Genomic DNA, 9901 nt, shown 5'->3' with positions numbered 1-9901 from the left:
AGAAGTAGGCCCTCTCTGTCCAAGGCTTGTCCCCTCTAGGCTCCACCCCTTGTCAGGGTCTCAGGAAGTAGAGAGAGTCATCTTAATTCCCTGCCTCCCACCCACTTTCTTGGGACCCCAGAAGATAACGAAGTACTCTTTTTCATTGTTTTAAGGGTTGCTCATTTCTCCAGGGATACACAAGGGGATGTTCAGCATTCATAAAAATGCTCCTAGTTTCTTGCTGACAGGTTCTGATTCCGTTCTATCACAATAAATATATATTAGAACCCAAGGGGTTCTGCCCTTTGCTTTTATTGCCCTGGGCCTGCAGCTCATCTAAGGCTACTGCTCTCTCCTCCCGACTTCCTGGAGCTGAAATGTAGTGTGACTAGGTGCCCTTATGGCCTGAAGACCCTCCCGTTGTGTGGCAGAGGGCAACAAACACCTGCTTCACTGGACCTCCAGTGCCTCCCTGCAACAGCCGTGTGAGGGTGCTCAGGGCGATGGCTCGAGAACATGAGCCCCAGAGGTGTGCAATGATCTAGACCAGGGGGAGTCAACCATTTTATACCACCACCTACTTTAGTATCTCTGTTAGTAGTAACATTTTCTAACCACTCACGGGTTCCAAAGTCATGGTGATTTATAAAGTAGGGAAGTGACTTTACTTTTTAAGATATATAAAGCAGAGTTACAGCAAGTTAAAGCATATAATAATTACTTACCAAGTACTTTATGTCGGATTTTCACTAAGTTTGGCAGAGTAAATTTTTATAAAACAACTTAGTATAGTTAAATCTTTTTATTTATACTTTGGTTGCTCTGCTACTGCCCACCATGAAAGCTGGAGCGCCCCCTAGTGACTACCACTGATCTAGAAGCTGCCACCTCTGCCCTGCCCATCCTCCCTACCCGCCCTGCCCGTCCACGGCCCAGATGAGCAGCTTGCCCAATAAGCACTGTCCACAAGGGGAAATGAGGTTCTCCTGAAGGCCCAAAGGTGGAGGGGGAAGCATTGAGAACAGTCCTGTTCAAGGGGTTCATGGCTCCAGAGGGCGCAGGGAAAGGGGAGCCAACAAAAGAGGGATCGTGACTATTTCTCAGTGTCATTGCTTCAGCCATAGTTCCCTTCCCGCCTCCCATCCCCTGGCCCAAAACAATCAATGTGCCCTTTTTAAGGTATGGGAACATTTGAGAAATGCTATTTTGGGTCAGAATGTTTTTTTTTTTTTTATATTGTTTTTAACTGGGTCCAAGTGCTATTATAGGTTTGTTTTGTTTGTAATTTCTATACTCTCTGCAACCACATTGAACTGAGTTATGTCCTTGAAGGAAGGAAAAAAAGTCATTCGGGTTTCTGGATCAAGTAGTATCACCTCATAGCAATTCCAGTGGGCAGAACAAAAAGACAGGAGGCAAGTTAGTTATATGCTGCTTTATTTCTGTAAGGATACACTGAAACGTTAGATGATAATAGCTAATGATGAAATGCAGAAACGAGGCATTGGCTCCTCTAAGCACCGCTACGAAAGAATGTTAATAAGTATTGTCATTACATGTTCACTTTGATTTCTCATTCTATGTAATATAACAACGTAGATAGAATACAGTAAGTAGGTGATCCTGCATCTCATGTCAGCACTACATGGACATCTGCCTGTGAGGACGGTGGCCGCCCCACTGCCCCGGAGACCCAGCTAATCTCTTAAGGAACGGTCCTCAGAGTCACAAGAGATGGAATGGAGCAGGCCTCTTTAACACAGAGACCAAGAGCAGACAACTACTATGTTACAAGGGATTCAACTCGTTGCCACTGTTCGGAAATGTCACAATCATGGCAATGACAGTCCCGGTGCCTGCTCAGCTACCCCTCTAGAGTGTTATGGTTACTTCTTTAGGATGATTTTAAAACTGCAGGAACATTTGAAGGGGCTCAAATATTTTCATGCAAGTCTTCAAACCCATAAACTATGTTGCTATTAATTAAAAAAAGAAAAACGACTGCTGGGTTAGTGCTGTTAAGCTTCCAGAAGCATCCACTGTGACGATGCTCCTCTGAAACAGGCTCGTTTTCCTCAGGCCTGCCTACGCTTCCAAATCACCTGTGTGTTCCATGCTTGAAAGTAGGAACGTTCAGAAAACACGGCACACGGGGAACTCAAATGTTAGTATAGAGAAAAGGTCAGTTTAGAATCACAGCTAAGCTCAAATGTTAATTTTCTAGAAATTCGTATTAGTTGATCAAAAGCACAAAAGAACAAATGGAAGGTTTGATGAGGAAGTTAAACCATGCATTTCTGTTCTCTTGCTGCTCACAGAACAGGGTGAGCAGTGAGTTGGAGCAGCCGCTGCAACTCTTGTATGTCATGTGATGACACGGTGGGTCCCAGCTGAGTCACAAAGGGCCTCAGTGGGGCTTTATCTCAGGCTTTTTGCTTACATCTCTAAGCAGCTAAATGGTTAGCACTTTTCTGCTCTATGAGAAACATGCAGAAGAGTCAGTCTATCTAAGTGTTCATTTTTTAACTCCAGCCATTGAAAATTTCACTGTGCTGCGGGTTGCTTTTTGCTAAATCCTAGGACGATCGCTTGTGTGCCCTTATTTGAGTACTACTGTAAAATGGGAGAAAACATGGAAGGGACAGCTTTGAAGAGGTGAAAGGCTACTCATTCCCTATGGATGGTGCAGGGCAGAGGGAGGGACACAGAGAACAAGACTCAATTCCACTTTACAGGACAGGAGCCCCTGTCATTTTACAGCTTTTTGGCACAATCGGGGCAATACACTTGCTCCTGATGGAAAACAAAGCGCTTGTTGGCCAGATTCACGGAGCATTTTTTGCAGTGGAAGCAGTAGTCGTGCCAGGATTGTCCTTCATAGGCCACCACACTGGAGCCTTTACCAAACCCTGTGGAAAACACAAAAGAGAACAAAAGAGACAGCTGACTGAATACAGGTGACAAATAGACCACTGCCTTGCCCGTTCACAGAGCCAGCAAGCACACCGGGGCAGCGTGTGCCCAGCTCCCAGGCCACCCCTCCCCACCGCAATCTGACACCCACACCATGCCACCGTGACCCTGCTACAGCTCACAAGGACCTGAGAGGATGCCAGAGCTCAGCCAAGGGCTTCTCTAATTTAAAGAACCCACACTCCCATGCCACTGCAATCGCCCTGTGATGCTTGCACCGACCTCCCAGCATAACCAGTTTCTTTTTTAGGTCATGACCATGGCATCAAAGTGGCCACCAGGAGGCAAACTTGGGCTGTTTGTGGGGTGTGCACTTACCGGGCCTCGAGGAGCTGCTAAGCTTCGATTTTTTCTATAAAGAACCACCACCCACGAGGGACAAGTCCTCTCTCCACCCGGATGCCTGCCCCGGAGGTTGGCGCTGGGAAACAGGGTGAGAGGCAAGCGTTTCCCGTGGCACACTGGGGGCTTCCTAGCTTTAGAGACTGGGTGGCTCACTCTTGACACAGTCCTTTTCCCTGAGGATGGCAAAAGTCTTCTCAAATGTACATTTCAAGGCTCCCCAGGAGATGGGAACAGTGGAGGTGGGGGAAGGGCCCAGGGCACATGGATCGCGGCCGCGAGATGAGGAATGAAGTGATTAGCTCGACTTCTGATCACAACACAGCTGCCAACAGGCACCTCTGAGCTAGCCTTCAACTATGGGCTCTTCTGATCCTGGCCTATTGCTCTTCGGCCTCCCCCGCCTCCCCCAGCCTGTCCCCACCCCGCACCATTCTCTCCCTCTGCCACCCCTCCGCCTCAGCATCCCGAGAGCACTGCCTGCCCGAGGTGCGGGTCTCAGGCTCATGAACTTCGCAGCACAGCATCTGTAGGCAGCAGCAGTCAGGAAGTGTTCTGTATTGCAAAGGCTAACCTGGCCTGCCAGAGAAGTCACACTAGTTGGGGGGTTTTGGGACCACAATGGCAAGGGGATGGGGCATTCTTTGGGGCCTTTGTGGATGAAACCGACGTAGGAAAATGAGAGATGGTTACCATGCGCAAAATCTAGCCTGGCCGACTTAGCAAGGACTCTTTAGCCTACCAGTGATGGGGTTCTTGCATCCAGCACACTTCTTGGCCACAAAGTTCTTGTAGCAATCCACGCAGTAATACTGGTCCTCCACAGCGGTGAAACGCTGCCCAGCCAGCTTCTTAGAGCAGGTAACACACACAAAGCACTCGGCATGCCAGGGCTGATCCTGGTAAGTGATTCCTCCAGATGTGATGGCCTAGACCAGGGAGTGTAGCACCGAATTCAGATTCAACAACCATTTTGTTGAATGCCTACTATGTGCTTACCAGGCACTGTGCTGGGCGCTTCGGTCTACAGTATCTCATTTAATCGCCACAATGGCCATGGGAGGCAGGTGCTATTATTATCCCCGAGTGACAGATGAAGATCCCGAGGCTCAGAAAAGGTGAGGCCCTGTGCAAAGTTCCAGAGCAACTAGGTGGTAGAGGCTGGCCTCTAGAGCCAAGGCTGCCTGTGCCTCCCTGTGGGCACCTTTCGGACAGCCTGAGTTGGCTCGGGCACTGCTTACTACTACCGGTCTCCTCATCTGCAAAACGAGCATAATAATTCCCACATCACAGGGCCACAGTGGGGATGGAATGGGATAGTGTGTGTGCAGGTGCTCTGCCAGCTCTCAAACGCTTCTAGGAACAGCAGTCCGCACAGAACTCCCCTGGCTACGTACCTTGTTGCACTTCACGCAATGCTTGGCAAACTTGGCTTCATGGCAAGTCACGCAGTAGAAGTCCTCCCCTTTAGGGAAGAAGCTTCCGGTTCCGATGACTTGCTTGCAGTTGCTGCAGGTGAAGCAATCTTTGTGCCAGACGGTCCCCTTGTACTCCACATTCTGGTCTCCTGGGGGGGGGGAGCAATGGGATAGCCCCGCTGACAGAGCTCTGCAGGGGGCTGCATCCACTCAGCTCCCACCCTGGGCCCTCCGGAGGTGAGGGAGTGCAGGCCCTGCAGTCGCTGGCCTCAGACTTCTGATGAACCTAGCCCTGGGGGTTCTCGACAGTGACCTACTTGTGGATATGCCACCCCAGACCTGTCGGGGAGGGCCCCCAGCTGTAGTGTGTGAGGAGTAGATACCTGAGTCCCCACTCCCACACCTTCTGTGGACTTAAAAGATTCTGTGGGGGCCTGGCCTACCCAGAGTTATACCCTAAGGAAGAAGCATGCTTTGATCACTTACTCTACCCAAATGAGAGAGTGCTACATACTTTTCACTTCCTTCTCTTGCCAAAGACAGTTCTCTCCAGTGGTCTTTAGTTTCCGCGTGTGTGCGTGTGTGCGAGCATATATGTGTACGCATGTATACGTGTATATATATATGCGTGCATATATATGCAGAAAGCTAAGAGCAGCTCCCAGCAGCATTAGCCCCATCGTCCCAAGCAACCCCACGTGGACTCTGCCCACAGGCCCCCTCCCCAGCCAGCAGGAGTGTGGGAAGTACCTGCCACAATTTGCTTGAAGCAGCCCTTGCACTTGGGTGAGTCCTCCCGCGTGGCGCATTTGTTGCACAGGATCTTGTTGTCCTTGGACACAAAGGTCTCGTTGGCCAAGGAGTGCAGGCACTTGGCGCAGCGGAAGCAAGTGTCATGCCAGTAGCGGTTCTTATAGTGTACCTCCTGGAAACCAAGCAGAAGGGGGTGGCCACCATGAGTGACCTGGCAGCGCTGGGGGTGGGACTGCGTGCTGAGCTGGCCCCACCCCTCAGTCCGAGGGATGCCCTGAGGCGAATGTTCTAGTGAGTAACATGAAGGACAGGAGGTGAGGACAGAAAATTCCCAGTTCCTGAAACGAGTAACAATACACCAAGAGCTGGCCCGGGCCACAGCACCAGCCAGTTCAGGTCCCACACAGCTCAGGACACTGAGCGGAACAAGTGCTGGAGGCAAGGGTGGGCGGCTGGCTCTCGGGCCAGGGCCTGTTCCCCTTGTTTCCATGCCACTGCCTGTCCTGCCTTCCACAATGGCAGCTGACTCATGAGAACTCATGACAGGGTAGGCTTTTGCTATCTTGCCACAGGAAAGCCACCCTGTCCCATCCCATGTGGGACCACCGTTACCTTGGAGTCGGCACCAATGGGCTTGCGGCAGTCCACGCAGGTGTTGGCACAGAACTTGTCAAAGCACTTGAGGCAGCAGTGGTGGCCGTCCTTCTCCACGTACTTCTTTCCCTGCAGGGGGTCCCTGCAGTAATAGCAGTCAAACTTCTCAGCCATGGTGCCAACCTTGTACCTGGAGGGACCTACAGGGGCAAGCAGGCAGAACGAATGACCAATGTCAAGACCAGCACGCTCTGCCACAAAGGCTTCAGGGGACAGCGGTGCAAGGCTGTATGGGGCCTGTGGCTCCCAAGGCAACAGTTACTTCACTAAGACTCCTGTGAAGAAAGAATCCTTGAGGGTAGCTCTCCAAGGATCAGAAGGCCAATGGCCAGTGAAGACCCTGGGAACTTGGCAGAAGCCCCTGCTTGGATATCCCACTGGGCTGCTTCACAAAACACTGAGGGAGCTCGGGAGGGTAGGCTTTGGACAAGTGGGTGAGAGCTGGTGTTAGCCTGCCAGGGGCTCTAGGCGCTGTGGCGCTGCTGAGCAGTGATGTGAACAAGTGCAGGGTTGTGGTGGAACAGGCAGGAGAGAAGGCATTGTTTTACACAAAGGGACAGCTTTTGGCACAGCCCGCACGCTGCAGCTGCTCAGGAGAGGGATGCTCGCCTGGCCGGTCACAGGCTGGCTGGCTCAGCCAGCTTGCAGAGGACGGAGGTACCCAGAGCCTCTGCTGAAAGGGCTGTGTTCTAGACAGTGAGCCAGCTACCAGCTTCCAGCTTCTCCGGAACTTCCTAGCAGGGAAAGGAGAGACGGGGTAGGGTGGGGGGGGGGGAGCATCTTCTAGCGGCCTCATTTTCCTCCTGCCTATAAAATTTAGTTCACCTGAACAAAGGCTTACTGCTGACTCTAGACAACACTAGGCACACAAGCAATCTATTAATTTGCTTAAAATGTTTGCATTTACATTAAATCTGGCAGAATACCTTTATATCCCTAAATGGGTCCTAAGGAGTTTTGTCCAAGGTTGTTTACGGACTTTTCAGACCCAAACAATCAAGCAAGAGAGGATTTACTAACAGTTCATGCTCAGTTAGTACTGGGAAGTTTTGCAATTGTGAATTACTTGTTATAGTGAGGTGCAGTTTTGTGGCAGGTCAAAATTATATCCCCTTTGTTCAAGCCAGTGAAGATAGATATAGTCAATGAGTATTACTGTTGAGGACACTTGCTGTTTGAAAAATTACAGTTTTAAAGCAAAATATGGGGGGGCAGTGACTTTTAGAGTTAAGCTGGTTATTTCAAGAACCTCTTTTGCCACCTTCATATGAGCAAGTCCCTTTGTTCCCCCTCCTGGGCTCCACTCACCCACCCCGACCCTGGACCACCCACCTGCAATTACAAGCATTGGTAAGGCATTCTATTAAACCCTGTCGCCAAAAAGTTACCAAATGTGAATATCTATAAGCTCTCAACTTCTTAAACATATGCTAGCTTGTTCCTTTCTCCCTGAAAAAGAAACGTACACGGGCAAATAATTATTATTTAATGTACACAGGAAATGTGAGAATGAAGCTTATTTTCCCCAGCTACCCACAAGCATGCACGCTAGCAGACACCCCCAATGTGATGGAGAGAGAAAGAATGAGGGCAGTAAGCAGTTGCCCGGTACTCACCGCAGCCTTGCCACTAACTGAATAGCCCCGAACTCCCAGTTTGGGTCTCATTCCTAGTCTTTTTTTAAATATATATATATATATATATATATATATATATATATATATATATATATATACACACATACACACACACACACACACACACACATACACACAAACACAAACACATGGCCAAGTTGTTTGGATCTTGTTCCCATAGGCAACCAAATAGCAGAGTGTGAGCTAAGGAAACCACACCCTGTGTCTCAGACCCTGCCTTGGAGAAGGCTGGTGAAGTGTCACTCCGAACTGAGTCAGTTTCTGAACCCAGCCCCCCAAAATAGGCAATCAGACCACTGACAAGCATCATGTCCGAGCCAGCCCATTCAAGCTTGTGCTGGCGTACAAATGACCCCTTATCTCCATAACCGATGACTGAAGCAAGTAAGTGACATTCTTGGGCAAAGATAATTGCTCGAGACAGTTTTATTACAGTTAAGAGATTTATCAAAACAAGAGGAAGGTTCTTACTAGCACTTTTCCCTAAGAGAAAAGCAGGATATTCCCTTACATAACTGGGTTAGAAATCGAAAGTAGAGACATGGTGAAATCAGGGTCTATCTCCTTGAACTATGCAGTTTATATAAGGCAGCTTTTAAACTGCCTTTAGCCTCTGCATATACAAAAATGTGCCTGTCACAGTGATTGAAAATCACTCTTAATTCATTCTTGCTAGTCTTTCATGTGTCACATAAATTTTTTTCTTACTGGCTTTCCATATTGAAATTGTGCACTCAACAAAGATATACTTTCTTGTTAAGGGGTGAGTAGAGAAACCAAATAAATCTCTAGTAACAGTAAATGCCAGGAAATTAAATTATCAGTGGCTCCTAAATGCCATTTGGCCAGAAATAAGAATCTATAAGATTAGACAACACTAATTAGTAACCTCAGCTGGCTCTAAAAATCCCTCGTGCTTTACCAGAGTCTCTACTTATAGAATAAAACTTGGAACACTACTTATATTTTAAAAAATTTATTGATATTAGAGAAAGGAAGAGGAAGGGAGGGAGGGAGAGGAAGGGGGAGGAGAAGAAGGAGGGAGAGAGAGGAAGAAAGAGGGAGAAAAACAATTTGTTGTTTCACTTATTTATGCATTCATTGGTTGCTTCTTGTATGTGCCTTGACTGGGGATCGGACCCTCAACCTTGGCATATCAGGATGATACTCTAACCAACTGAGCTACCTGGCCAGCCTGAACACTACTCATTTTAATATCACCTTCTTCTAGGCAAACAAATGATGAAATAATCCATGGGTCACCCATGAACATGGAAGTGCCAGAGAATGTTGAACACGGAGTCACAGTGAAGTTGTTCACCATTTTATTTTTCTTCTAGGACTCAGTCTTAAATCAAGCAAAAATTAAAATTAAATGAATCCACTGAAGTTAATGGTGTTTTGGGGTTTTATCTTTAGGCGTTATTACTTTTTCTTTCTGAAGTGTGAAAGATCCAGGTTCATCCTTTTAGAAATGATTTCCACAGTGGACTCAAGCCTTTTTCATGTGTGTGGAAACACTTATTTGTCAAGATAAAATAGGCACTTCTAGGAATTCTGGCTTTATTGCCTAATAAGTAAACAGGCTGGAAATACTCAAAGCATGTTAACAATGTCGATGGCAAATTCATGAACTTTAGTACTCTTTTGCAATAAATCCAATTAAGTGGAACTTTGGGCAACTTGAATTAGCTTAACTCATGTTTTTCTAACCTTATGATTATTTGGTCCCAAACTATTTCAGACTGTCATCACACAGTGTGCTTAGGAGGATGCTGGAGTGATACATTCCTGCTGATGAGATACTTGTTATGTCACAACTTGGCATCAAATATGAATGATGTGTACAAGAGCAAATATTTTGTTACTACTTATCTTCAAAGAGGTTAACAACTTGTAGAAAACAGCTTATAAGTAACAATGCTGAGAGCTTCTGAAAAGACCGCAAATACCCTGATTTCTGGGCTCCACCAAAATGAGCCATAGTTAAGCACTGACTTCATGATGGAAGAAAAGCTTTGCACTCTCCTTTCTTTCCCTTTGTTGGAAATAAGAGAACAGAGAAAAGTAATGGTGGCATTTATCTTTGATTTGGGGCTCTCTTTAACCTTAATGAATGAC

General features: G+C 47.6%; 1 protein-coding gene across 5 annotated transcripts in view; it reads right to left on the bottom strand.

Annotated features, from left to right (window-relative positions):
• Positions 1-1402: 1402 nt before the first annotated feature.
• Positions 1403-9901, bottom strand: part of FHL1 (four and a half LIM domains 1) — a 73303-nt gene continuing 64804 nt past the window's right edge. For 3 of the 5 annotated variants that reach the window (XM_066357399.1, XM_066357400.1, XM_066357398.1), the window contains 6 exons: positions 6081-6262; positions 5466-5640; positions 4695-4864; positions 4040-4226; positions 3274-3473; positions 1403-2891 (listed from right to left, as the gene is read on the bottom strand). In XM_066357399.1, coding sequence (XP_066213496.1) covers positions 2808-2891; positions 3274-3473; positions 4040-4226; positions 4695-4864; positions 5466-5640; positions 6081-6236 — 972 coding nt within the window. In that variant the 5' untranslated portion in view covers positions 6237-6262 and the 3' untranslated portion in view covers positions 1403-2807. Of the gene's footprint in view, positions 2892-3273; positions 3474-4039; positions 4227-4694; positions 4865-5465; positions 5641-6080; positions 6263-7738; positions 7803-9901 lie in introns of those variants that run through there. The other 2 variants (XM_066357401.1, XM_066357402.1) reach the window with 2 other exon arrangements.

This window comes from Saccopteryx leptura, chromosome X (genome assembly GCF_036850995.1).
Source record: "Saccopteryx leptura isolate mSacLep1 chromosome X, mSacLep1_pri_phased_curated, whole genome shotgun sequence".
In the NCBI taxonomy this organism is placed as follows: Eukaryota; Metazoa; Chordata; class Mammalia; order Chiroptera; family Emballonuridae; genus Saccopteryx; species Saccopteryx leptura.
Note: the sequence above shows the minus strand (reverse complement) of the source record. Positions and strands in the feature narration are given on the sequence as shown.